Source organism: Mycena indigotica (assembly GCF_014461135.1).
Source record: "Mycena indigotica strain 171206Taipei chromosome Unknown Mind.scaff0006, whole genome shotgun sequence".
Lineage (NCBI taxonomy): Eukaryota > Fungi > Basidiomycota > Agaricomycetes > Agaricales > Mycenaceae > Mycena > Mycena indigotica.
The window spans coordinates 950,243-976,983 of record NW_023503005.1 but is presented as its reverse complement, the minus strand read 5'-3'; the positions used below and the strand labels follow the sequence as shown (position 1 = coordinate 976,983).

Here is a 26,741-nt window from a genome sequence, read left to right as displayed (position 1 = left end):
GCTGTCTTGAATAAACAGCGACGGCTCGGGTGAGACGCGTCGTGTAGTGGGTGGGTCAGCAGGTCGCAGACGGACATTGGGAATCTACTCCGAGTTAACCTCAAGTCACTAAAACGCGAGAATACCGCTCACTTTTTTCGACCTGTGTCCTCGCCGGTTCATCGAATCGACGCGTTGTTGACCAGAAATAACGGCGTGACGGTCACATCTTGCCAACTTTTCCTTTTCCTCGATGCTCGGAAAATAGTAAGTTGAATCCAGACTGGTGCCTCGGCGGAGTAAATCGGCTGCGAGTACTTGCACAAGTCCATTGCTACTATGTGCCTACTTCTACAGTAGAGAAGATTTCCGCAAAATCAGCACGAGACATAATGATCATGACGCATTTTGGGACATCGCCAGGACGTCGAAAACATTTCGAATTCTTGCCTCGACATCTCAAAGTCTACTCCCTGCTTGCTGCAAGCGATCCAGGATCTGCTGAGGGTCTACTTCAAGCGGCTTCAAGCCAATTGGAGGATGCAGAACAACAACATGAAAGTACTTGCGACTGACACTGGTAGGCTATGTCTTTTGTCGACGTGGATCCGCTTGACAACGAGCGGGACGCATCAGTCAAGGCCACGGCAAACCGCTGCGTTTAAATACAGCCTCATTGGTTTGGGTCGGCTCCAACTTCTCTTCGACACGTTAAGCATGAATGGCGTGTCGTTGAGCGACCAACCACGATTGCCTTCTGAACACACGTTACACGAAGATGCGACAACAGAGGAAGTCTTTTGGGAAATAAAGAAGCAAACGACTTAACTCACTCCACTTTCCTTCGTCGCTCCCCTTCCATCATCTTTTCAACTGTCTTCTAGGATAGGATAGGATAGGATAGCATTACGCGGCACGGTCCCACTGAGGAACACCAGTTTCCGGGGATTGGCCCGATATACATAATGCATAGCCAGTGCAGTAATATGAACATCTTCGTCCCGGGATTCCAAACAGTTCCAAGTTGAGCTCACGCCCAGTCTCCCAAGCGCTGTAGAACCTAGTCTGTGAATGGAATCAGAATCAGTGAACCTAGCCCATTGACTCAAGGAAGTCGAGGAATCCTTGGTAAATTTTGCAGCCCTTATTTATTTGATTAAACTGTAGGAGTACAACGTTTGTACGGAGGTATCATCAGTGGTTATTAAACAATAGCTTATTAGTCGTCATTGTCGTTGGGAGGAGGAGGTGGAGCCGTTGCAGCCTTTTCCATCGCCTTTCGTATGGGGTTTTGCTCTTTGGGTAAAGCCCCCGTCCGCTCGAGCCTGTCGAAGAGGACAAACAGTTTCTCCATTTCGCGCTCCTTTTCTTCCTGCGTCATCTCTGGCTCTGGCTCCCGCGGCGCATTTGTCGTGCCCGTGATGGGATTGATGCTGGGACTCGAGGCAGCCGCCAGCGCTGCGGCAGTCGACGGTGAAGTCGAAGTCGAAGGTGGCGGTGCAGTCATGATTCCCTTGTTGAACAGGAACCCAGCGACATTCCCGTAGCCCAGCAGGGTGGACATGGTAGACACATCAGAGTCACACATCGCGTACAACATTTCCCCAACCGAGTCCTTGAGTCGCGCATGGTAGACGCTCCCCAGAAGTCGCAGGCACCGTCCAAGCATATCTGGCCGGCTTTCGAGACTCCCAGCAGCCGCACTGCGATCCAGATCGGCAGGGCATAGCCAGTCACGGGTTCGCGTGCGGGAATTCTCGTCTGCGTTGCACAAACGGGTGATGAGTACAACGAGCGGCGACAGCTCATCGTCGAGAGATTCAGCCGGTGGGGACAGAGTTGATTCCGACTTGACTTTATCCCGCACAGAAAGGTCGTCTGGCTCGGTCATCTCGGGGAAGTAATGGGTGAATGCTACTTCGAGCAGTGAGTGGGCTCGAAGGAGGGTGTCTTTGGGTGACGGTCTCGGTGGGATGGGTGATGGAGAGCGAGAAAGCGACCGTCGACCTGCTGAAAGTACTGATAATGCTCGATCTAGAGGGCTGCTCTTGCCAGTCGGCGATGTTGGGCCGCCAGATCTGACCGGTGAATGGGTTCGGCTCGAAGACGACGATTCCGTTCGCTGCATAGTTGGCTTTGGCGAAGACGAGCCGCTTGATGTGAACCATTCGGATCTCAGCGTTGGTGTTATCGGCACAACAATGAGTGAATGAATGGCATGAGTCAACGGGGCAGCAATAGGAGTAGGGAATGTCGGAGGGAGTGCATGGAATACACGTAAAAGTGGTGGTAGAATGCTGTCGAGTTTGGGACTCCAGCTGTCGCCAATGACCTTGCCGTCTGACGGGCCATCGAGAGACTTTGGATAGTGCATCAGAACGTTGAAAGTGAACTTGAGCACATCGACCATGGCTTCCTTGGATGTTTTGGCTCCGGAGAGCAGGCTGGTGATGAGCAGATCGAGCTTGGCGCCAACGACTTCAACGACACGTTTCTCTTCCACGAGGGCAGTGATGAACTGAGATGGGTGGACTGTCGAGAGGAAGAGGATACGCGAAAGAATGAATATTTGATCTGGATTGGACGACTTCTAAAAATTCAATGTGAGAAAGGTCATCCGCAAAGAGTTTGCTTTATTACCTGTAATAGGTCGATACAGACGTCTCCACCCTTTACCTGGCTGCTGATGAAGGCCGTTCGGGCAGGCTCAAACAAGAGCAAGGCATTTGCAATACAACGTAGTCCCTCGCCGGAGGCTTCAATGTCGTCCTTGTGCGTTGAAACGATCTTCAATAGCGTAGAAAGGATCGGAGCAGTTCCAAGCGACTCAGAGCCAGTCGGATTTTTGCCGAGTGTCTTCAGTGCAAGAAGTGCGGTAGCCGCATCTACAAGACAATCAGACCCACGGATGGCTCAATAAAGTATTTACTTTGCGCCGTTATCTTGCCATTAACCACCTGCAAATCGGCCAACAATGCCTGGATGAACTCCGACCTTGAGGTTCGGTCGAATGCGAATGGGCTCGCTATGTTGTGTGGTCATGATATCGTATCGAGTCGACAAGAAAGAGAGCATACCATTGATTACATCGTTCAGAACGACATTAACGTTGTCTGGAGTGGCGGCTCTATACCGCTCAAGGAGGGTATTCGCCATGATGGGGCCGAAGTCCGGTCGGTTGTGGTTTCTAGTCAGGTGTACGAGTGTGACGTGCGGAACAAGTTGCAACCAACCACGACAATGCCGCAAGCTGCTGGAGACAGCCCGCAGCCATTTCTGTCTCTCGCAGCGTCCATTCAGCACTCCCAAGATGCCCTGCGTCTCTGGTCAGGTATGTATCACTTTTTCCCTCCCGTCAGACTCTTTTATAAATAACCCCCAAAAAAGTGCTGTCGAAGTTCCCAGATGCAATTCACCATGGGCGAAGAGCGGAGAATATGGCCTGGCGGTTAGCCTGGAGGGACTCACGGAGGCCGCCACAAGTTTGGCCACCAACTCCCGAATCCTTGTCCAGTGGTGACGACGCCAAATCTGCCTTCCAGCTGGCTCCGAGAAGACGAGGTGAGTTTTATCCGTCTCTTTTCCGGCTACTGCTCCTGGCTAATCATTACTTAGAAACTGTGGGGAGGGCCATCCACTCAATGATTTCGACCAATAAGGTTTCTGTACCGAAGAAGCCGGGGTACCCCACCCCCGCCTCGAGTTCAAGCTCGTGTGCTTCGTCTCTCGTTTCTATTGCCGTGCAAGTCCCACAAGAGCCAGACGTTGTCGTTCCTCGAGTAGTAATACTCACTCCAACCCCAAACCTCAGTCCACATCCAACACCACCAGCCACTCCTCAACTCACCGGGACAGCTTCTCCAACCAGGACACCTTCGCCTGTGGCCCTATTACCACCACCTGTACCATCATCTCCGATATCTCGCAAGGAACCACAACAACAACAACAACCCGTATTCTTGTCACGATCCGCTACTCGCGGCATGGGCTCGCCAAATTCACCGCCCCAGCAATCAACGCATATATTACCCCTTGGCGGCCAATCTCGTCCGCCGCCGAAGGCGGCTAGCAAGTTTTTCCTGCATGCGGGTGCTAGCTCACATAGCTCTTCACATTCAAGTGGGCAATCGAGTGGAAGTAGTGAAAGCTCTAGGGAACGGGAAAGGGAGAGAACGGAAGAACTAGAGGAGGAAATTAAGCGACGTCAGGCATATACGGGCGATGCTCGTGGTCGTGGACGGACAAGTCGCAGTGGAAGCGGGAAAGAGTTGGACAATTTGGCCCAACCCACGGCCGATATTCCAACAACAATACAGAAATCGATCACACACGATCCCCAGGCTCCCAAACCACGCAAACCGCCGTCTAGGACCGTATCGGCGCCATTTCTCGCTATGGATGCGACTACCGGAACTTCTAGACCAACAGCAGTCGATTTGGACGACACGAGGTCCGTTAGTTCCCATGCGACATCCTCATCGCATGCAAAGATTAGGAGTAATCCACGCGGTAACAAGCAACCACCTCGCCCTGGGCTGTCACGCGACAAGCATAGCACTACGAATTCTCGGTCGCGGTCACGAGCTTCGAAGAAAAACGCAGCAACCAATGATCTTGGGTTGCCGTCTAATCTTGCAGCAGCCGTTGCTTTTGTGGAGCGGGGGAAGCGAAGGACAACGACGATCGTGTTGGCGACAAGTGATGAGGATGACGATAGCGAATGGAGTGACGACGAGGTTAGCCAGGAGAAAGACGAAGAACAGGAGAAAGATGAAGAGTGGGAGGATGAAAGTGAAGAACACAAGGCGCCGCCACCATCTTTGCAGCAGAAACCTCCCCGTACCCAGAGCTCTTCCGAACTGCGCCATTTGCCAACCCGGCCAACCCATCGATCTGCTGGTAATCTCCATGGTCTTGCTAAACAGACAAAGCATCAGCGTCACATGTCAGAGAGGACGGTTTCAACTACCGCACTCCCTTCCGCAACCAAAGCCAAGGAAAGTCTGATCGCCAAGGTCCCGCGGGTTAGCTACGAAAACCTCCCCCAATTGGCTGCATCTCGGCCCAGTGGGCTCACTTTACTGCTCGGTGGAGTGCAAGCGTACCAACCTACAATTCCACAACGACAACGGCCTGCTGGAGGGTTTGGCGGACTAGGTTTGGCCATGACAAGCCACCCACCAGTCGCAGGACCTGGTGGGGCAGTATTGTCGCCTGTTCCACCCACACCGGCAGAAGCAAACAAGCATCAACGCAATTCTTCTATCCCTCCTCGTCCTAACATGCCTCGCGCAAAGTCGAGTAGCGCCTTGCCTCCGCACTTCAACATCAGCGGATCTCTGGGGAAGAGTCCGGTTGCCGGACCGGTGGTGACTACCCCGACACGTGATTCTCAAAATGGAAGTGGTGGCCGAAGCGGTGGTTATCGACCCAAGGGACCACCTGCGGAAGCGGAGTTTGATGACGATGATGAGTCGGACGCGGATGGCCGGGGGCTTTCGAAGAGTATTGCCCATGAAAAGCTGCGGTTGTTAGCCCAGCGCAGCGATATTCAGTCATCCAAGGGCAAAAACTCGGATGTCACTGAGAGCCAAGAACGACGCCGACTGTACGAGCAAGCTGGCGTTCCAGACTGGGCATCACAAGAATCGTCTTCATCCAGCCGACATCAACAACAGCAGCAACAACCACAACAAGCGGCAGCAGCAGCCCCTGCCGCTCCAGTTCCTTTCCCGTATTATCTCCAGCCCCCAGCACCTCCGTCCACACCGCGGACCACCCGCCAACAAATGCTGCGCAACGAAATGTCGGAAAGTTTGCGGCATAACCTACTTTGGCATCGCAAGCAAAGTCGGAACGAGCTCAGTGGGCCACAGCCACGAAGAACGAGGAGTACCGTCAATGTCCCGGCCGAGAAAACGCTTGTGCGATTAACTCCACGCCCGCCTGGTGCGGAGCCAAGAGCAGATTTGCAGCAAGGACAACAGGAAGGCCCGCAGAAGAAGAAATTGGTGAGAAACTTGAGTTGGGCGGACACTTCTGATTTCCACCGGTCGGGGTGGTGAAAGCAAACAAAGCAACTAATACTATTACTCTACTTTTTTTTTTTTCTTTATGCTATCTCGCTCGTTTACCTTACCATCCACTCGCTTTCGAATCCACTGTACCACTACCACTTTGTACATGCATGTAATGGGCATTTTTTTGGAATCAATCACAGGTGTGACGCTGTTGTGACAAGACGTGTCGACATCATGACCAGAGCGGCCAAATTGGGGGCAGAGATGGCGCGTATCGCTACGGCGTGCCCTACTGACCCTCTCCGACCACATATACAACTCCGCACTCTCCTCAACTCACTTGCGGCACACCCAAAACTGACGCCTGGCGTGGTAAATGCTGCCCAAACGCTGGAGCGGAACGAAATTAAGCAGAGGGTCCGTCTGTTTTTGTTTTCGTGTGCCTTTTCTCTCTCAATGACCTGGGCCTTTTGCAGTATCCGTTGACGGACAAGATCCTCAGGCCGGCCTCTGTTCCATTGCACTACGAAAAGCTTGTTGAAGGGGTGGAGAAGAGCATGCAGGGGATCAAGCGACCGTGGTGGAAGGTGTTTTTCGGGGTTTGGTAGTCAATGGTGAGTCGTCTTTGCCAACAGCAGTGGACGATGAACACTCGACAGTTATATTCGTATCGTCTGCCTATAGAAGTCGTCAAATAATTTTAGTACTTAGCGACATCACACCTGGGCCAAACCAGCAGGTGAAACCGACACACCCTGCGGTTGGCTCACAACTTTTACAGTAACGCAACGCAGCCAGTCATTGATATCTTTGGCATCTGCCCTTCGTGAACTTCAGCCTCTGGTCATAGGTCTTTGACAGGTCGTCTACAACGCGAAGCAAATCCCAAAATGCAGGGCTAGTCCGGCAAGTGTCCGATGATGCTCAAATAGAACCCGGATTTCGACGCGTGCTTCTCGATCCAGACGAACCAAGTCACAGATACTAACAGTTGGAATCTGTTGGAATACGAGCTCATTTACAGAGTGTGGTATCTGGCTTGATCCAAATTCTGCTCAACTCCAAGTCGTGCGAAATTCTCCGACTTGGATTCTTCGTCAATGCCTGCTGGGCTCGAATACGATCATTATTTTGGGTTTGGTTGTCGGGGTCATATGTTGAGTCATTGTTGGAACGCATATCGGTAATTGTTTATCAGGACCTTGTTCATCCAACGAACATCTCGGATTCGTGGTGAGCCAGCCTGAGGTTGATGAAGAACCTAAACTAGTTCTGGTCGCACTATGAGGTGGAATATCTTTTCGTTGCGGACCCCATAAAGAATGCCGAATGGGGACATACCGCTGGGATTAAGGATTTGAGTATTTAGATAACCAAGTTGCGCCTTTCCGATGTTCCCGTGAAGAAATGTTTACCGTGCCAACGCTGAGCGGCCAAAGTAGGACTCGTTTAAGTAAGTTGCTTGCAATAATTGGTTGTTGTTGGTGAACTCAACCCAAGTCCAAGTCACAAATCACGTGCACGCGTTTGTCTCCCACAACTTGCCCACAACAAGTGATCAGCTTCTGCAAGTTGCCCTCCCTGCGCGCCTGCAACGGCGTCGAGTCAGCGCTTAACTACGGCCCCGGGAATTACTCCCGCTGCCGTTAGTTCTGAAGATTGATATGCAGGCATGAAACAATACTAATACATCGCTGCTCGCTACTTTTTGCTACTTTTGGAAGACATTCTTCATAACTTCCCTCCGCCGAGTCAGCTCTTTAACAAAATGCTCTGCCTGCTTCCACTCTCTTTCTTTGCCGTTTCGACGTCAGCCTACATTTGGCCCAGCCCATATGACTTTCTGGAGGACGCATATACCGTCTCGGCGGGGTTTGGCGACGGCGGAATTGTCGGAGGTGTCGATCCGTGTTCCCTCAGCCCAATTGGTGGCAGGAAGCCCGGAAGGGTGGCTGCGGCTGAATGGGTTAGACTGTCTGTGTTTTAGGTGTCGATTCGTGTGAACCATTCTGACGCTTGCCAGAGCATTTCACGACGCGTCAACCTTCGATATTCACACAGGACTCGGGGGGGTGGATGCGTCGATTGGGTTTGAGACTAATCGCGGGCAAAACATAGGCGCAGGGATGAACGATAGCTTGGTGTTCTTTGGAGCATTCCAATCCAAGACTTCTTCTAGTTGGTTGCGTCCATTTTCTAATACCGAATGCTGATTTTTCACGACAGTGGCCGACGTAATTGCCTTGAGGCATGTTGTGAACGTGACCATACTTAGTCTGGGACTCTAACCCTTCTGCAGTGCTATTCTCGCAGTAAAAAATTGTGGTGGCCCGAGCATCCCATTTCGTGCTGGCCGCTTGGACGCAGAAGCTGCTGGTCCTGAGACGGTCCCGGAGCCTCAACAGGATCTGGCTTCGCACATCGCTTCATTCCAGAATCAAGGATTCAATGTCTCTGAGATGATAACTCTCGTTGCTTGTGGACACACTCTTGGTGCGGATTTGGTTTCAGCTCTTCGCTGTGAAGTAATCAACGCCATCAGGCGGCGTTCATGCTGTCGATTTCCCGCTTACTATACCGCCATCCGCCATTACTTCGAGCAACCCAGATGGTGTTGTTCACTTTGACGACTCCGTCGATTCCTTTGACAACCATATGTGAGCACACCTGTTTTTTTTCGAAGCTTAATTTGACCATTTTATCAAGCGCTACTCAATACGTCGCTGGAACGTCTACAAATCCCCTCCTGGTTGGTGCTAATACGACCACCAATTCAGACGCCCGCATCTTTGCAGCCGACGCAAACCAAACAATGCAGGCTTTTGCTGCAGATCCCAACTATTTCAAGGCACAATGTGGACTGTTGTTAGAGCGAATGCTCAACACCGTTCCCAGTAGTGTTCAACTTTCCGATTTCATCGAGCCCTTGCCCATCAAACCCTTTGAACTCACTCTCACTCTGGGAGGAGACTCGGATGGGCGGCTTAGTATGGGAGGATACATTCGTGTCTGTGTTCTTTTGCTATACTGTCCATCCGTTTTATCACATTTCAGGTGTTCGGTACTTCAGATGCAGCAAAGGTGGCGGTCCCTTCACAAATGCCCATCACGTGCGCATTTTATTCCTTTGCACATCCTGATGCTCACCTTCCTGTAGACTGAGCTGGAAGGACATGAATGGAAACGCTAACACAACATATATCACGAATCTTGCGGCGGTGTCTCAAACTAGCTCTAGTCTCTGGGGCAGCGTCCATTTCTTCGAAATCAACGCGGCCATTGATATCCGATTCGGAATCTCCTCGTTCGTCGTCGACTGGGCATACGGCCAGGATGCCAACCCGACCCACTCTGATAATGGCGGACAAGGCTTCCCGTTGCAAAGCGCCGTTTTATTCCAACCTAATGGGAGCTGCACAAAAACGATATTTGGCGAACCTGGCAACACTACTGCACTGGCGCTTGTTATTGTTCTGCTATTTGTCGATTGCAAGCTCTGATCGCCGCTTCAACAGATCCGCACTGATTTAGGCCCCGTTTCGACCGCCTATGTTGACTACACGTACAACATCAACCAAGTAGGCAGCATCTCCGTCAAGCAGGTGACGACTCGGACAGAAATGCGGCGTGTCGGCGGTTCCACCTCGCCTTGGTATGACACGTATAGCGCGACTTTCTACAAAGGACCGATGACGGACGAGGGGCGAATCACCTTCGATATTGTCGCTGTTGTGGGTGGCAAGACATTCAGTGTTGCTAATAACCCGGAGATATTTACACCGTGTCGGGGCACCTAGACTGTTTGATAAACCAACTACCCAGTGTTCTGTGCGATGGTCAAGCATGATGTATGCCTTTGCCCTAATCCATCCCTAACCACTGTTGTCCTTGTTGAGTATATTGACACCGTATTGCTTGACGCCAATTGGCTTGTGCACCAGAATGCAAGTCACGACCCAGGCATACATAAGTAACCAATTCAAATTTTAAGGATGCAGCGGCATCAATCAACCATCTGTACCCTTACGACCATGTCGAAAGGCCTTGCTCCTTGTCCTTACCTAGCTGCCATCCTCTGGACCCAGCCAGACTCAGCCCGACGTCCACCTACAGATCAGAAGACGATCATACAAACGCGCTGAAGGTGATTGGCTCAGCAGCATGCTTCAGTTGGCGGGGGCCTGATTTGCGCAAACTGTTTTGCGGTCATCTCGATCCGACGTGGACTGCCAAGCTGCTGCAATGCTACCCCGGTCCTCGCTAGTGTTTCCGTACAATAAATACGAGCAAGTGGTGGAAGATTTTCGACTTGGTTTTCTTTTTTCTTCTCCCTCCCCCGACTCCAGCTATATATGCCCCCGCATTCCTCCAAAACGACCCTCCTTTTGCTTGCGGCTCTGCGGCTCTCACAGGCCCATTATATCTGGCCTAATAAACATGACATTCTCGAAGATTCGCTGACCGTCTCGGGTGGGCTGGGCCAGAGCGGGATGATGGCAGAAATCGCAACGTGTGGGGCCGCGCCGTTTGGTGGGCGTCTCGTCGGTAGACAGTCGGCGGCGGAGTGGCTAAGAGTGTGAGTCGAGTGATTTTTCTCTTTCTTTGCCTCTCACAATTACGCAGCGCATACCATGATATGGCTACCCATGACGTGCATACTGGTCTTGGGGGGCTTGACGGGTCGATTGGATTTGAGACGGACCGACCTCAGAACATTGGTGTGTTTATATAACCCTCTGTATCTACAATTCAGCAAATTTCAGGGAGTGCCATGAACACCAGCATGGTATTTTTCGCGACCTTTCAAGGAAAAACATCTTCTGGTGAGCAAAAGCACAGTCCATTCCTAACGCAGTTTATCTTTGTCCAGTATCGGATGTCATGGCTTTGAGGTTAGCCCCGCCTCCATTCGTTTCGTTTTCTCAACTATGGGGTCAAGTGTCGTTCTCGCAATGAAACAGTGTAATGGCCCAAGCATACCTTTTCGTGCCGGCAGGATCGACGCTACTGCCGCTGGTCCTGATACTGTCCCCGAGCCTCAACAGGATCTGGCAACGCATACGACTATGTTTGCCAACCAAGGCTTCAATGTTGAAGAGATGATTGGGCTCGTCGCATGCGGGCATACCGTTGGTGGCATCCACGAGGTGGGTTTATCGTGCGAGTCAGAAGACGAAACTGAGCAAAGTTTCAAGGTTGACTTCCCCGACTCTGTCCCCGCTACTCCGTTTGACCCCAACAACCCGGAAGGTGTGGTCCACTTTGACCAGACTTTCGATGACTTTGATAACCACATGTGGGTGCAATCTCATCGACTGGTTCTTCTTCACCGACATCCCTCAGTGCTACGGAGTGGATCGACGGAACGACCAACAACCTCCTTGCGGTTGGACACAACGCGACGACCAACTCTGATGCGCGCATATTTGCTGCAGACAACAACGTGACCATGAAAGCGTTTGCGAAAGATGCCACCTCGTTCCAGAAGACATGCGGCAATCTTTTTGAACGCATGCTCAACACCGTACCCAAGTCTGTCCAGCTGACCGACGTCATCGACCCTCTCCCAGTCAAGCCTTACCAACTTGCCCTCAACCTGGCAGACGATGGATCGCTCGAGCTTTCTGGCTACATTCGCGTGGGTTGGAATTATTATTATTATTATTATTAGTGATTTACCTTCGTCCAGATCTTCAGCACTGCTCCAGAAGCCATGAACGTCGACCCAGAAAACATGGTGGTGAACCTGAGCTGGAAGGATCACAATGGGAATAGGAACTCGACTTATACCAGCACTTTGACTGCCGGCTGGTCAAACAGCACCAGTCTGTGGGGCTTCGTGCACTTTTTCCCGGTTTACACCAAGCTCGATCCCAACTTCGGCCTGTCAACTATCTTCGTTGACTGGGCATTCAACGCGCAGGAGGCACTGACACACGCTGACAACGGCGGCGCGGGCTTCCCTCTCAACGATGTCGTCTTCTACCAAGACTCCGCCAGCTGCAACACGCTCACCAACACCACAATTGTCGTGAACGTCTGTTGTCCTGATGCTTTGAAGTAAAATGCGCTGACGCAACTTAGATCCGAAACAACCTCGGCCCCGTCTCAGACGCGTTTGTGGACTACTATTACAATGTTAACCAGCAGGGCACCATCGCGCTCAAGACGGTGACCGTCCACACGCCGCTGACGCGCACCGGCAGCTCCGCTTCGGCGCTCTATGATGTCTATACCGCTGTCTTCCCGAGGCCTCCCAGAAACCAACAAGGGCGGACATCGTTCGATGTGACAGCAAATGTTGGCGGCAAGGTCTACACCCAGGTCGCCAATCTGGCCATTCAGAATGGCTGTGGGTTGTAGTGGGTGTTGTAGATTAATATCACTTTTAATTGACTATAATTGTGTCTCTTTTGCTGGAGGCTGTCTGGATGATTTTGAGGCCACAGTGACCACAGTCTGAAATACTCATTGTTCGACAATTGTCTTAGACTTTAGTGTATGTCCTCAGATCGAAAGAAAATGGACCAAGGACAAAACCAAGAAGGCTCAAAAGAGGACGCCAGTACCTGTAGGAAAATGGTGGGTCCACACTCTCATACTCTCATCTAACATTGGAATGAATTCCTGCCAGTGGGCTGTGTACCAACTTCGTGTTTAGCCAACTCATGTCTAACCACCAAGCCGGGTGATTGCCCCTTCATACCACTCGACGACAGTATCGGTGATATTGAAGTCAGCGAGAATGCGGCAAATGTCTGGCGTCGCGCCACGAACACTCTCTACGTCGGTAGTGCCAGGATGAACAGCGATCCAGATGACAACAGGCCCCAAAGGTCCGTCGCAGCCATCCTCCTTCTCGATTGAGAAACGAGCAGTGCTCATAGAAGAGTACTTGATCCCGCGAGCTTTCATCGTCTCTATAATTTTCGGGGCCACATTGTCCCACACATAGCTAAGTGGCACGTTGTAGACACCATGGACAGTCTTGATTGGGAGATGGAAGGACTCGGCGCCAGGCGAAAGAGTAATGAACGGGTTCGTCCCTTTATCGGAGCGCCACATGAGCTCGGGGGGGGGGGCCACGAGAGATTCCGTGGTACCAGAATCTGCGCTCAAATTTGGATATTTCGTGAGGTGAGTCGTTCAAGTCACCAAGCTCAGAGACGTTAAACATAGCTGGAGGAGGCAGCGCTGGGGGTAAGCTCCTTGGTATTTCGCCTATGGCTTGGCGTCTGAGGATATCGACCATGTAGCACGTTATAGCTGGAGACTTACTTAAGAGGTCAAGACAAGATATTTAATAGAGAAACGTACAGCCGAGGCGCTGGGGAGAGCCTCTCACTTGTTCAACAATCATTGCAACGTCTCGCGGAGCATCTCCGATGGGCATAAGCAAGAGCCGCTTCAAGTTACAGGTCCAAACCTTCGCCCATAAAACCCAGTGCAACGAGCTCGGCGTCGGTCAGGTCAATGATTTCTGCGGAGAGGCTTATATCTCGTAGCGTATAGCGACAGAAGTCACTCACTCTTCTTCGAGTAAGCTGGATCCATGAATATGAATACTTAGTGACTATGGATGTAACAGTTAGGAGTTGTTCAAGTTGATCTGTGTGACTCAGGCTCACGAGAGCTGGTTTGGTCAAATTGTCAAGTGGGTTGCCAAATGCATGTTGAGGAGGAAACATTCTGCCTTTGGTGCTTCCGGCAGCTGTGTTAACGTTCTGAAGTCAATTTCGTGTTTCCTTCAACTACTACGGTTAGAGCTGAGTAAGTCTGTCGCGTACGTCACGTGGTTACGATTCGTTTCTTTTCGGGCTTCCCGGGCCGCGGCTAATCGATGCGCACGAACTGCATGTCCCAAAGCTCCCTGCACAAAAACTCCATACCCAACATTCTGCCGCCTCCTCGTCCGACCATGGCGTCACTTAAGAACAGAGCTTGGTTTAGGCTCCGAACCGCAATTGCCCCCCGCGTTCGATAAACGCCCTAAAATATTCGTGAAACCCATCCTTGTCGTACAGATCTGCCGGATTCTCGGGTGTCCCCCATGTCCAGTCCAGCACGACAAGGACGCTCTTGACACCCACCAAAACGGGCTCTACTAACAGGCGGTTCACGTCGGCCCCGGGCTGGTGAAAATGACTCAGGGGGCTATTACATGCATATTGGATGATGAGTTCAAGCGACGTGAGTTTGTGCAAAGGGCGGGTGCGTCGAACGATAGCGCAAAATTCCGCCAGGGGGTTGAACACGAGTTTTTCGTCGTCGTCCCCGTCGTCCTCGATTCGGCAGTTAAGAGTGAGGGTAGCAAGCTGAGAAGCGTGATTCAAATGGATGTTGGAATCTATGTCCGAGGTCAGCAAGGACCAAGCCAAGTACAATCAGTATTTACAGTTGCTCATACGATGGGCGTTGATGTTGAGTTCTTGTATATTCACGGCGGCATCGAGGATTGTTTGACACTCAGATTCGCGGTTGTTCAAAGCAAGGCCAAGTACTTGTATAGCGGAAAAGTTTATTGTGGTCTGTAACCACGACCAAAGGCCGTTAGGGACATTTTGACCTAGGTGGAGGGCGGAAATGCCACGGCGCACAACTTGCAGGTCCGAGTTTGTGTTATAATTCGTGAGCATTGAGTCCTTTTGAAACATCGCGATGAAGCTCATGCTCTGCAAATTCGGCCCCAGAGAGTTGAGCACCGAGAGTAGCGTCCCTATCGCGACGAAGCCCAGGCCAATTACTGAGATGACGCGCAAAGTGGGTAGACCAATCGCCGTCTTGACAATTTCCTGCGTATCTGTGTCTGATGCCTCCCAGAGCAGGCCCTCCCAGCTGAGATGCAGTGCAGTCAGGTTTGTGAGGGACTGGAGAATAGTGGGCGGCAATAGCGAAAACTCCGGGTCCAAGCCCAACGAGAAAACGCGAACGTGGTTGGCAAGCCGGTGGGGAGATTGCGATAAAATAGAACACATATGTCGCTGTTCTTCCACAGGCAGCCAACGGAAGTGCAATTCAGAGAACAATTGCCGTTGGCTGGGGTCGAGAAAGCGATGAGCCACTAATGATGTTGAGCAAAGTGTTTGCTTATCGCAGAACTGTAGTATCTGCTCAAGAACTTCAGGCGGAATGAACAACATGGGCGAAACGTTGGCGAAACGGTTTGGCTGACTTACCCGTTACATAATCAAACCATGTGAGCGAAAAAGATGCAACAGCGCCATGGATTCAATGTTTATAGACTTCAGTCTCAAAACGGCCACACATCGCCAGCTTTACCACCTAGCCCTAAAATTTTGTATTGACTCCCCATGCCCTTCTCGTCTACTAATCGATCCGCCGTCGACCGCAATATTAATGCTTCTTTCTCTTCTGGTGTTTGGCATTTCCTTGAGAGGGCTTCCACACGCATGTTAAGCCCCATATCTGTCAAAAATCGGCTTTGTGGTAGAGGTCCATGGACCGGCACTGGAAGATGGTCAGCGGGAGTCTAGGAAGACGCGACTCCGCGTACCGATGTCCGCAACCGCCTCGGTCAAGTGGGCAAAGTCAACGTTTGCCGTTAAATCACAATTGCCAGGTTCGTTGAATGGATCAACTATAGCGTGGTTTTTGAATGCCTAGAGAGAGATCAGCAATGATATAACAGAGGAAGGAAGCCTGATGCACGCGAAAAGAGTTGGATGAGGCTTGAGCATTTCCATAGTCGATGATCAAGCCACATCCTTTTGCTATTCTCTCTGGCGGGGGGCCAGCGATCAAGCTGCCAATTGAGCGCATCGTTCTGAACCCAGTCGGTGATACTTCTAACCGACTGCCAACAGGGAGTGTCGCAAAGCGAGGGGAAGAATGACCAAGGAGAGTCGAAGCGGCGGTAGGATTGGGGGAAAGAACGTATTGGAAGGTGTTTGCATCCGAAAGGGCTACAAGTATCTCCTGCCATCCTTGCTCGGTCCTCTATTGGAAGTTCAAACAAAGCAGACAAAACACAGACAACCCACCTCAATCAAATGAACAGGTAACGCGTCGAAAAACTCATGTGCGACCACGAGAGTGAAGACATCTTCACGTTGTTCTATTTGCTCGACGGAGTCATGCCATTCGAGACGCGATCCAAGCTGCATTGTCGCAGCTTCCAGCCGAGAGGCTTGTAGATCACGTAGTGTGGGGCTTGTTTCGACCAAATTGATGGACTGGAGCGCGTTTTGGCCACTTTTGAACTGGGCCACAACCTATTTAGTATCGTTAGAGATAGAATCATGCCCAGAAAGCAGCTGACACACCCTTAGAATATCGTGCATCAACATACCACGGCCAGGACCAAGCTCAACAATCCGCAAAGGCAGCTGCTTTTCCCTCTGCAACCACTGATATACCAGCCAGACTCCAACAATCTACCGCCGGATCTACCGCGTTTGTCAATCCCAAACCGCGCTACTGGCCAAAAATACACACCTCCCCGAAAACTGAGCTGAGTTCGGGGCTCGTCACAAAGTCGCCCTTCGTGCCAAATATGCTGTTTTGCGGGCTCATGTAGTAGCCGTAAGTCGGATGTGAGAGGCATAGCTGCATGTAGGTCGCCAGAGGAATTGGTCCCGTTGCGCGAATGCCGTCTGCGATGATTTTTTGGAGTGGAGTTGAAATAATGGGTTTGGGGGCCATTGTGGTGTTAGTTCGACCAAACGGCCTCTGGCTGAGGGCATGGCGGAGTGGCCTGGTAGACCGGAGCATTCTAGCCAGCCAGAAACTTGCAAAGAATTCGAGAAAGGCAGCGAAAACGCGTGATCATCACATCACGGCCTCGTGGGATTACATCATCCTCGTCTTCTCAACTGTCATCGTGTTGGGTCCACAATGGACCCCTGTTCATCGTTACTTCCACAATGAGCGAAGCAAATACCACAGATATACGAGCCCTTCTCTCTCAGGTGGCGCCACCAAAAGCTCTAGGACGCAATCACGCAGTCTCTTTCACCAGTCGTTCCAATGAACGCATATTGACCAACGAAGATCGATATTTCGCAGAAGACTGGGACCTGGCAAACGGCGTTTGGAAACTGGCATTTGTGCTCGATGGTGCGCTTAGAACCGAAGCCTCTACAAGTGCTAAATCATTCCGCAGGTCATGGTGGAACTGCAACAGTTGACTTTGTGCTTGAGAATCTGCCTTCGGTGCTCAAGGCGGCTCTGGTCTCTGGTATAGATTCGTCAACGCTTACCCTCGACGATGCGGCTGTGGCCAGAATCATGTCTGAAGCCCTTCTCAGCCTCCAAGATCAACTCACGAACGAGTTTCTTTCGCTCATCCCGACAAAACCTGATGACCTTGCCGCTTTCGATGCTAAGGCTACCTTCCAAGACAGAACAGGAAAGCCAGGTGTAATCCTCCGGCGTGTCATGTCGGGCACAACTGCTTCTGTTGCTCTGATAGACCCCACGAACCGTGTTCATATCGCTGGTGTTGGGGATTCTGATGCCTGTCTGTTTGTGTTCAATGTTCTCCTCGATTCTCCTCTCACTACTAGCTAGTCCTTTGCTTTACCTCGAGCGCCGATGAAACAGACTGGGACTGTTGCAGTATGGGTTTCGCTCACCGATGCTCCGACCCAATGGAAGCGGCGCGTATATTGGGAGAGCACCCCGGAGAACCAGACTGCATAAGTCAAACCGGAGTGCCGAGACTCCTTGGTTGGCATGTTCTCAGTCGAGGTACGTATCAGAATATTCTTCGGCCCTGATTTAAATAAGTTTTCCTAGCAATGGGCAACATTTATTTCAACCTTCCTATTGACATCCTGCGAATCCTCGACGTCGGCCTCGGAGAAGAAAAGCCGTTCAACGAGGCCTTTCTCCGTCTATTCAAGACCCCGCCCTACCTCTCTCACATTCCCCAAGTTTCTCATGAAAGTCGTCCGACACAGAAGTTCCTCATCCTCGCATCAGACGGACTGGGCCATTTGATGCAGCGGAGGCTTACTGGGGCCGATTCGGTTGTCTTGGGTCGGATTTGTGCAAATGCGGTGGCTCGCGCCGAGGCGGCTGGCCAAAATCTCGCTGAAGCGGTTCTTTGGGAGGCGATGGGTGGTGACGGCCCAGACAATTTGTGTCTGTCTGCGATAAACGGCACAGCGAAAGGCCGCGTAGATGACACCACGGTCGTGGTCATACCGCTGTGAATATAACTAGTAGTTTTTTTTGGTGGCAACTCGGACTCGCGACTGGCATTGAACAAGGTGCATTCACACAACAAACTACAGTAAATATGGCTGAAATCGAAGATCGGGGTTCGACTCCAACGGTCGAACGCAGATTCTCAATCTATTAATCAGTAAGCTGATCGCGGGGCCGGGGGTATGCCTTCGTTCGTCGCTCACGTCGATTCTCAATCCAAACTTGGGTCGTCCAAGGGTCAGAGTACCGATTCTCGCTGGAACTTTTTGTCGATGCTTCTGACGGTCGGCTGCCGATTCTCGATTGTAGGAGCGTTGCAAGTGTTGACGGTCGACCAGACCTTCACAGTAGACTCTCGCTGTTTTCACAGTGCTAGAGATTGTCAGAAATTACTCCTGCATCAGCGCTTCAAGCTTGAGTGGGATTGCAATTGCTATTAATAAGTACTAGGCCATTTGGGCTGATTATTATTATTATTAGCAAGGACTGGTCAAAAGTTCTGAGGACCTCAGCTAAACTTGAAAGACACTGAAGCTCCGCTATGCTTTGGAGAATTACCTAGTATCCTAGTACATATTATAAAATCATGATGTTACTACACATGTCCGCTACAACATTCTAATGCTCATTGGGTCCTTGCCATCTACTAGTCGCTGATGAACCACATTACTGGTGAAAGAAGACCACTGTTAAGTGTGTCAGCATTCAAGTTGAGAGTTATCTAGCACGAAGGACTAACCCCATTGCCGAGAAAGACCGCTGCTCGTTTGGCGATCTCCATGTCCACCGCCATCCCCACATCCAGCTGTTCATTATTCAGCCATAGATCGTGAGTGGTAACGACTGTTGGCCAGCCGTTATGTCGCAATGCCGCAACGAGGTTGTCCAGGAACTCGCCGGACTCGTTGGTGAGTAGGTATAGAATATCGAGGTTCTTCCTCCCCCAATCCTGCTTGACCTGCTGAGCTCGCAGCAAGGTTTCGTCTACATTTGGGAGACACATCACGAATGCCTTCTCTTCTCTATGAGGATCCTTTGGGCCTGGTAGTCGGTGGTTGGCGACGTCAGGGAGCATCGGTAATTGTGACCAGCCGTAATGGCCCGAACCACTACTCGCAAGGAAACGACAATGCTCAATGTAGTCTCCGCGCCGAAGATGGATGGCGAGCATGCGCTTGAACGGATCGTTCGACACAGCTGGTCGGCCCCTGCCCGTTTTCCCGTGGAAAACGCCCCTGCGAAGATTGCCCTCCACGGCTGATGCCACAATTTCCGATGGGCGTAACAGGGTGCTCACAGGAGACGTCGAGAATGCCTCCCAGAGCTCCAAAACCCGTTGGCCGCCCCAGATCCGAAGATCGAAAATTTGAGGAAACGGGTCGACTTGTAGCGACGTATGAATAACCTCGATGCAATTTTCCGTTGCCTCCAGCAATATCTTGTTCCATGTATCGAAAATGAGTTGACCGGAAGCATGGTCAACCCCGCCTGGGATGTTGGGCTTCACATCCTCGACATTGATGAGGCGGCGGGATGAAGAGGGGCAAACGGTTCCCCACCATGCTTCAGAAATTGCTCGAGGTGGGTTGGGTCCGGAAGGATGACTCTGAGTCGGATGCCACGAGCCACCAACAAGTGGACCAGCAAGAAGCGCGCTCATTGGCGTTCGAGCGCCAGACTCTGGAGCGGGAGGGAAAGGGTAATGCTCTGGGGCCCACCAGTAGTCCGCAAAAACATATGCGCGATTAGAGACATAAGCCAGATGAGCATTCATTAATCTGACAACTGGTGAGCACAAGAGAGCATCAAAGACAGCCCACGCACCGTTCGTTCAGGCAGTTATTCCATCCCAAAAAGTTGGCTTGTACCGAAAACTTCACATAACGGCCGTTCTGGCCTTCGGGGAAAGGCAGGTCGAGGTTGTGTTGTGGTAGACGCTCGACTTTGCGTCGGAGTTGATAGTATGCCGGAGCAATTGAAATACCCAGCAATTTGTAGCCTCTTGTGCGGGTTGTTGGGTGTGAGACGAGCAAGAGAAAGACCACCGAAAGGATGATGAGGAAAAGAAAGGCTCGGCGGATTTTGTATGAAGTTGGGGTGAACGACGACGACCATCGACCGCTCATTCGAGCTCAATTTAAGGCAATATTTGCCTGAAGATGTCGAAGACAGAAACGCGGCGACCACGAATCTGTATAGTATTTCTGTGCATGCCATAAGATGTGCAAAAGGAAACTGACCCGAGGTGAAGATTGGCCGATTGGCATGCCGATGAGAGGGAAAAGGTTGGAACGCCGAATGTCTGTGGAGTGTTACTTATAGAAACATGACATCCATGAATCTGTGGTGATTCAGAGCCTTGGGGTACAGTTATTGGGTGAGTGCTGGGGCCTCAAACGGCCCTGCCTATACCATCAAGCTCGAGCGAACTGAAGTTGTTGAAGAGCATGGGGCAGTGCCAATGCTGTGCCAGCTGCTGATTCAGATCCGCGTCGCGGCGCTCATGAAAGTCATCCAATGGATGTTGAGGACGTTGAGAAGAACTTGGTTTCTTTTTCTAAACGACAACGTGAGAGTGTCAGCAAATGTAAATCGTCACACAGTTCTTTGAGAGACGGGTGGTGCCCAGACAATCTGTGTCTGTCTGCGATAAACGGCCCAGCAAAAGGCCGCGTAGATGATACCACAGTCGTGGCCATACCGCTGTGAATATAACTGTTTTTTGGCTAAAACTCAGACTCGCAACTGGCGTTGAACAAGGTGCATTCACACAACAAACTACAACAATCTACAGTAAATATGGCTGAAATTGATTCGATTCTCCTCCAACGGTCGAAAGCCGATTCTCAATCGGAAGCAATAACAAGTCTTGACGGTCGAGTGAGCTGATCGCGGGGCGGGGGTTGTGCCTTCGTTCGTCGCTCGTGTCGATTCTCAATCCAAACTTGCGTCGTCCGAGGGTCGGAGTACCGATTCTCGCTTGTTGACGAGGGCTTCTGACGGTCGACTGCCGATTCTCAATCGGAGGAGTGTTGTCAAGTGTTGACGGTCGGCCAGCGATTCTCAATCAACAACTTGAACTGTTTTCGTCAGTTGGAGCATTAAGCGGTATGAAGTTACAGCGCACCTTGTGGGAGTGCTCATCTTCTCTGCCCAAATCCCAGAACGAAGTGGGCAAGATGACCCTACAACACCCGAAAGAAGAGGAGAAGAAAGAATCAAAAGTTCGGATGATCGCAGCTGGTGTTGGAGGGTCGCAATCGCGGGACATGGCGAATCACCGTTAAAAACGGCGATGTGTCGGTGGTCAGAAAGCAGGGCGTCCCCCGCAGTCTTTCACCGTTGTCTTCGTCCGTTGCTCCTCTCAGCTGGAATTCCGTCCGTTATTCCATACTTTCTGTTGCTGCAAGTCAGCGCAGGCTATGAATGAAAAGAACAGAAGCATACATCGAAGACGAGGATGTTGCAGTTGCCGGTGCCAGATTCGGCGCCTCTGCTTCACGTAACGCGCAAATGGAATCTCCACAAAAAAAAATCAAAAACGATTCAAATCTCAAATAGTCAACCTACCACTTGGTGATGAACGTAAAAGACCACCGCAGGGGCGAGGATAAGCTAAGACATCAAACAATGAGATGCGGAAAGATCCCAATACAGCGGCAACTCACAAACTGATGACCATAGCCCAAGCTCCAATAGAACTTCAAAGCCGCTCGCAAGGTATCGTAACACAGACGGACAAGCCCCTCTAGATCGTGTACTTGTTGAATTCTGAATTTGCCAACTTCTTCATCCAGAATTGGGCCGATTTGCGCTCGCAGTTCGAAAAACCCGACTCCCTGGTTCAGCAGCTGCTCCACAATGGGATGCATTTCAAAAATTGTGGCCGAGCAATGCGCCCAAGTGCGATCGGCGAGGAGGGCTGCATATATAAAAGCACAGAAGATCGTCCATCGGAGGAGGGGGATGTCGGTGTGGTATATGCGTAGCCTGCGAGCAAATGGCAGAAGGGAAGGCACAAGATTTATCAGATCAAAGGACAAGAAGATTCCGTGGATAATTCCAGGAAGGATTGCTACCTATTCAAAGTGTTAACGGGAGCGGACTGGAACGACAATCACAAACATTGGCAGCCGCACTCTCAGGGTAGACTTCAGCGGTATATTCGATAATGTGCTGCACGCCTTGACGTATCTGCATCACAGTTGGAGGGCTGAAGGATGCAGAGGGGAGGGAATATCGATAGTATACCCACAGTGTTTGCCGTACAACAGGAAAACAAAGAATTATGCACCATGGAGTCAAACAGCCCATCACTCCGGCTTCAATGAGCCCAATCGAGATACGATGGGCAATAAGGGAGGCCAAGCATTGGTAGACCGAAAAGAAGAAAAGTATCCACCCAGCGTGACTGGCAAAAGCAAGCATTATGGCGTAGAAGAAGTCGGCGCTGTTATCTCCAATGTATTTGGAGCTGGAGGCAGACAACGATGCAAGACTATCTGCTATGTGCGTGAACAGCCGCGCGACATTCTCGAAATTGAGCAGCAACTGCGGCGGAAGGAAGACTGGGCAGTCATCGATGGGGAAATGTTTGAGAACCGCCAGAGCAGTGAAGACTGCGATTGAGCTCCACCAACGACGCGCACTATTGCGGACACTTTGCCCAAGACAAGCACCGAGTACCACACAAATAAAGGTGAGGTTGACACAGGCGACGGAAGCAGTCCACGAGTCAGGATTATAGAGGAGACACGGAGTTGGGACGAGGTAAAGGGAATCAGTCCCAGTAGGAATCTCGACAACGTCCACCGAAGTTGTGAGTGGCGTGTTCTCATTCACGGCAACAAGTGACTGGTTGCTGGAGAAGACACTATGGAGTATCTTTGCGGCAAAGAAGAGGGCTTGAAGACGGGCAACAGCAGCAACGGAGGGAAAGTGGAGCGCAATTGGATTCGAGGGCATGGTGGGCATGAACGAAGGTCAAATCGTGACTGTGACATCCATTGCGATTCATTCGCTCTTCCGCGTTCACGTGCAATTATCTCAGCAACCTTCCCCTTCCACCACCTTGACAAAACCCTTCAGTACGTCTACCTCGCCATGTTTGTGAGAAGCATGTGTTGACTGGAAATATCACTTACAGTCCCTTCCCGTAGAATCAATCTCGACAATTATGTTCTTGGGCCTTTTCCTTCGCCGCCTTGTTCTGATGGCTATATCTCTTCTCCGGGCCATGCCGCCAGTGTTATATCTCGCATTGGATGCAGCGTTGGACCACTCAACACAGTCGACCATCGGCGGGTCACAGCCTTGTGTTTGGGTCGTCGATTCCTGCCTAGTAGCGATCGACTTTCCCAACACGCCATCCCCCCCCCGCCCGCCACGACCCGTCAAATTTCTCGCCGCAGCCCAACAGTCTCTCGCCGGCCCCGTTCACCTATTCCCCCCATTCTCCGTTGTTTGCAGTACGCCGAAATTACCCCACTCAACCTGCCGCCCACGCCTAACGTGGAAGCTCGTGCCCCATTATGGGTGTACATCCTGCAAGACCTGGCTCCATCTCGTATTCCGCCCCATCTCCAATTTCAAGGCCGGGTATTCCCCACGCTCCTTGTCGTTGCGACAGTCGACGACTTTGACACAGCTGACGAGCTGCTGTGGGAAATCATCGAGGAAGGGTTGGTTGGCATGGGGAGACAACTTGCGAGGGGCGACACACAGCGCGTGCAAGAATGGGTATCTGCCTGGAGAGTCACAATCCTCGTTATAGCTGGCGACTTTGCCCAACTCGTGTCCGCCAACATACTTGTGTCTACGTTGACATCCTTGCTTATCGCAGCTATGCTGAAGATTGTGTTGCAACAAATACGAATTTGGAAACTCGAGACACAGCAGAGAAGTGCCACAGCTGACGACATGGCATGCATCGGGAGGGAGGTTCAAATTGCTGGGGAAGGAGACGATATTGAAGGAATTGATGGCCAAGGCGCTGAACCTGCGAATGAGGAAGAAAACAAGAAATGTGTTGCCGCGGGTCGCAGTGTGACCTGGTTGCGTCGGCCGAAAATCATGGCGCTTGTGCTGCCTTGGCCACCGAATTATTTTCCAAGCAGTAACTCCCTAGCATCCATCATCGTACATCCGACTCCAACTCCTGCTCCGCGATTTGAAGACCGTGATGAAGAAGATGTTCAGGTAGATAATGACGAAGCAAGGCGCAAGGACAAAGGCAAAGGGAAGGCAAAAGAGGAGGATTTTGAACCGGATGAGGAGGCCGAGGAGTTGGCGTCTTTGGAGTTTGACGAAAGAGAAATGGAGATGGCGGTGCGCCAAAGCAGACTTGGGCCTCGACTGGATGAAAACGGTGCTGGCCCTTCCCGAATATATGATCCCGTCAGCGATGGCCCCAGCTCTCAAGCAGTCCAAATAGAGAGCGAGGGGAGAGGTTTGGAGGGAAGAGAAGACGTCAGTGACGACGACACAAGCTTTGCGTTGCCGAATCGGGCCATAACGTGGCTTCGTAGGCCGAGAATTGCGAGATTTATCATGTCGCTCTCGTCTCCCTGGTCTCCTCAAAGCCCCTTGCCAGGTAACGATTCTCTTGTCGGCCACCCAACCCCGACGCCAGCCCCACGACACGGCGGCTATGACGAGCAGGGTCGTTACCCTCCTGCATCACTCCAAACGCCCCGTCTCCTTATTGCCCCACCGCCTTCCCCAGCGACGCCAGCGTTGGTCATCAAGCCCGAGTTGATGGCGGATGCCGAGCCTGGTAATGTCCGCGACAGACTCTTCCAGCCGCAACGGCTCCTAGAGTTCGTCTTTTATGGGAGGTGGCGGGCCAAGAAAGTCACGTTGACAAGAACGCCCGTCATGCCTCGATTGCCAGATGAAGGAGAACACAAGGACTCGGAGTAGTGGGTGCTGATGAGAGAGTGACCGAGTATGTACTGTTTGTTGGTTCGTGGAAGAAGATAAAGTTGTGCACGTGATCAACACGCTACTGTTCATCCAAAGCGAATCGCGTTACAGATGATTGTTCGCTGGAACTACTACTAGTAGTCCCAGCGACCTCCTCCAAGCCGAGGGATGGGCGAGTACTGCTGACTTGCGCAAGTACAATTTGGTCACTCCAAGGCTAGGGTTTGTGCCCGAATACAATGGAAGAGGTATCTGAGCAATATCTGGTGCGCAATGGTGGCTTTTACTTATCAAACATTCCAGAGGATCCCGATGTTAAGGTATTTATGTAATTGCTCACAGACGAAAAGATCTTGGCTGTGGGTCATTGGCCCATACGCTGCGCCGAAATACCGCCAGCCTGGCCTCATCGACGATACTCGTCTCCCCTACTATAAGCATGTGACAAGTTTTTCTTAACGGCTTTCGGGTAGGTATACGAGTCGACGGCCAAAAGCTCTCTCCGAATATGTCTTCCAGGCAGACAAAGCCGCTCTCTATGGCGGTCCGTTTGTAAAATAAATAAACCTCAATAATATGAATCAAAATCTCATCTGTAAATAAGTCAACTCCCATCTCAAGAAGTTGAGAGGCTACCTTGAAATATTTGTGGTCCATTGTGAAATATGGGTAGTTGGGCTAAGCCATTCGTTTTCAGCGAGAAGGGGTTTGCACGTGATCCGGCCCGGGCCCCGACCGAGGCCAATAGTGCTCGGAACTTGGCAGACTTCCCTTTCTGGCCACATTTAGCTTAAATTAATTGTTCAAAATGTATGAACTAGACATTTTCTACTACTATAAGATGAGTGGTAAGTGTAGGTGTTTAACACCAGTCAGACCACCATTAAGATCTACGCAGTCGTGCCCTTCTCCGACAAGCCTGATAACCCAGCTTGTCCTTTCTTCCCAACAGAACGTTCTGCGCAACCAGCTTGTGACTCTCCAAATCGACAAGCTCCTGGAAGCCCAAGGTGATGAGGTCAGGGCAGTCAACACTGGTGATCATTATGTTCCCTGCGCGAGAGCACCAGCATGGGCCCCGGCCGGTCGGTTCGAACGCACCACCACCAGACTTGCTTGCAACATAGTCTTCTCCTCTAGCCATTTTTATGGGTGGTGCAAATCGTGCGATGACACCACAACCAGGACTGAGACTTCGAGGACGAATATGGGAGTCACGAGGAGGAGATGGCGCTGGGGGCCTTTGTAACTGGGCGGATGTAGCATAAGGAGACGAAGCAGCAACAGCACTAAGACCACAGGATGTGCGGCAGCAGCAGGATGATTTGTTGGATGAAGTGGATGTGGTGCTGATGCTGACGCGGGTTTCCCAACTCCGCATATCCGCCATAGTCCGTTGGCCAGTCACGACGGTCGCATTCAACAAGCGCTGGAGCTGGTAATACAGACGCTGATCTTGGAGGCAAAGGTGGTGGATATCTTTCTCGCTCCCGCTCCCTTCCGCGTGCTCTTTCTCATTCGCTTGCTGAAACCGGGATGTATCGGTCACCACCAGGTAAGTAGTGGTCACAGTCTTGTTCCACAGAAGATGGCAATGGCGGGTAACGTTCTCCACCAGTGTGACGATCGTTTGCATATCTGTCGTAC

General features: G+C 51.4%; 11 protein-coding genes across 11 annotated transcripts; 5 read left to right on the top strand and 6 right to left on the bottom strand.

Annotated features, from left to right (window-relative positions):
- Window positions 1-1,198: 1,198 nt before the first annotated feature.
- On the bottom strand, window positions 1,199-3,180 carry MIND_00677000 (uncharacterized protein; the record flags this gene model as incomplete). The annotated part of the gene is made up of 4 exons (XM_037363484.1): window positions 3,057-3,180; window positions 2,909-3,004; window positions 2,620-2,864; window positions 1,199-2,569 (listed from the first exon to the last, which is right to left on the bottom strand). The coding sequence occupies exons 1-4, from the start codon at window positions 3,133-3,135 to the stop codon at window positions 1,199-1,201; spliced, it is 1,791 nt and encodes a 596-aa protein (XP_037219128.1). The 5' UTR covers window positions 3,136-3,180.
- Window positions 3,181-3,201: 21 nt separating this feature from the next.
- MIND_00676900 (uncharacterized protein) lies at window positions 3,202-6,044 on the top strand (the record flags this gene model as incomplete). The annotated part of the gene is made up of 3 exons (XM_037363483.1): window positions 3,202-3,310; window positions 3,367-3,540; window positions 3,595-6,044. The coding sequence occupies exons 1-3, from the start codon at window positions 3,220-3,222 to the stop codon at window positions 6,042-6,044; spliced, it is 2,715 nt and encodes a 904-aa protein (XP_037219127.1). The 5' UTR covers window positions 3,202-3,219.
- Window positions 6,045-6,218: 174 nt separating this feature from the next.
- Window positions 6,219-6,607, top strand: MIND_00676800 (uncharacterized protein; the record flags this gene model as incomplete). The annotated part of the gene is made up of 2 exons (XM_037363482.1): window positions 6,219-6,416; window positions 6,476-6,607. The coding sequence occupies exons 1-2, from the start codon at window positions 6,234-6,236 to the stop codon at window positions 6,605-6,607; spliced, it is 315 nt and encodes a 104-aa protein (XP_037219126.1). The 5' UTR covers window positions 6,219-6,233.
- A 1,160-nt stretch (window positions 6,608-7,767) lies between these two features.
- Window positions 7,768-9,796, top strand: MIND_00676700 (Peroxidase; the record flags this gene model as incomplete). Its single annotated transcript, XM_037363481.1, has 9 exons — window positions 7,768-7,973; window positions 8,023-8,177; window positions 8,226-8,247; window positions 8,299-8,492; window positions 8,542-8,656; window positions 8,706-9,006; window positions 9,054-9,109; window positions 9,157-9,463; window positions 9,515-9,796. 9 exons carry the CDS (start codon window positions 7,768-7,770, stop codon window positions 9,794-9,796), a joined length of 1,638 nt encoding a protein of 545 aa, XP_037219125.1.
- Window positions 9,797-10,351: 555 nt separating this feature from the next.
- Window positions 10,352-12,362, top strand: MIND_00676600 (Peroxidase; the record flags this gene model as incomplete). Its single annotated transcript, XM_037363480.1, has 9 exons — window positions 10,352-10,575; window positions 10,623-10,717; window positions 10,763-10,822; window positions 10,870-10,891; window positions 10,939-11,146; window positions 11,195-11,295; window positions 11,343-11,637; window positions 11,689-12,036; window positions 12,084-12,362. 9 exons carry the CDS (start codon window positions 10,352-10,354, stop codon window positions 12,360-12,362), a joined length of 1,632 nt encoding a protein of 543 aa, XP_037219124.1.
- Window positions 12,363-12,671: 309 nt separating this feature from the next.
- MIND_00676500 (uncharacterized protein) lies at window positions 12,672-13,553 on the bottom strand (the record flags this gene model as incomplete). Its single annotated transcript, XM_037363479.1, has 5 exons — window positions 12,672-13,108; window positions 13,155-13,265; window positions 13,317-13,379; window positions 13,426-13,479; window positions 13,529-13,553. The coding sequence occupies 5 exons, from the start codon at window positions 13,551-13,553 to the stop codon at window positions 12,672-12,674; spliced, it is 690 nt and encodes a 229-aa protein (XP_037219123.1).
- A 392-nt stretch (window positions 13,554-13,945) lies between these two features.
- On the bottom strand, window positions 13,946-15,148 carry MIND_00676400 (uncharacterized protein; the record flags this gene model as incomplete). Its single annotated transcript, XM_037363478.1, has 2 exons — window positions 14,395-15,148; window positions 13,946-14,346 (listed from the first exon to the last, which is right to left on the bottom strand). The coding sequence occupies exons 1-2, from the start codon at window positions 15,137-15,139 to the stop codon at window positions 13,946-13,948; spliced, it is 1,146 nt and encodes a 381-aa protein (XP_037219122.1). The 5' UTR covers window positions 15,140-15,148.
- A 101-nt stretch (window positions 15,149-15,249) lies between these two features.
- MIND_00676300 (Protein arginine methyltransferase NDUFAF7) lies at window positions 15,250-16,661 on the bottom strand (the record flags this gene model as incomplete). The annotated part of the gene is made up of 6 exons (XM_037363477.1): window positions 15,250-15,467; window positions 15,514-15,619; window positions 15,669-15,956; window positions 16,001-16,231; window positions 16,283-16,393; window positions 16,455-16,661. The coding sequence occupies 6 exons, from the start codon at window positions 16,659-16,661 to the stop codon at window positions 15,250-15,252; spliced, it is 1,161 nt and encodes a 386-aa protein (XP_037219121.1).
- A 221-nt stretch (window positions 16,662-16,882) lies between these two features.
- MIND_00676200 (Serine/threonine protein phosphatase 2C) lies at window positions 16,883-18,175 on the top strand (the record flags this gene model as incomplete). Its single annotated transcript, XM_037363476.1, has 4 exons — window positions 16,883-17,075; window positions 17,122-17,478; window positions 17,529-17,708; window positions 17,757-18,175. The coding sequence occupies 4 exons, from the start codon at window positions 16,883-16,885 to the stop codon at window positions 18,173-18,175; spliced, it is 1,149 nt and encodes a 382-aa protein (XP_037219120.1).
- Window positions 18,176-18,778: 603 nt separating this feature from the next.
- On the bottom strand, window positions 18,779-20,296 carry MIND_00676100 (uncharacterized protein; the record flags this gene model as incomplete). Its single annotated transcript, XM_037363475.1, has 3 exons — window positions 18,779-18,856; window positions 18,910-19,948; window positions 19,995-20,296. The coding sequence occupies 3 exons, from the start codon at window positions 20,294-20,296 to the stop codon at window positions 18,779-18,781; spliced, it is 1,419 nt and encodes a 472-aa protein (XP_037219119.1).
- Window positions 20,297-21,506: 1,210 nt separating this feature from the next.
- MIND_00676000 (uncharacterized protein) lies at window positions 21,507-23,144 on the bottom strand (the record flags this gene model as incomplete). Its single annotated transcript, XM_037363474.1, has 5 exons — window positions 21,507-21,567; window positions 21,618-21,690; window positions 21,737-21,785; window positions 21,839-22,249; window positions 22,296-23,144. 5 exons carry the CDS (start codon window positions 23,142-23,144, stop codon window positions 21,507-21,509), a joined length of 1,443 nt encoding a protein of 480 aa, XP_037219118.1.
- Between the last annotated feature and the right edge of the window lie 3,597 nt (window positions 23,145-26,741).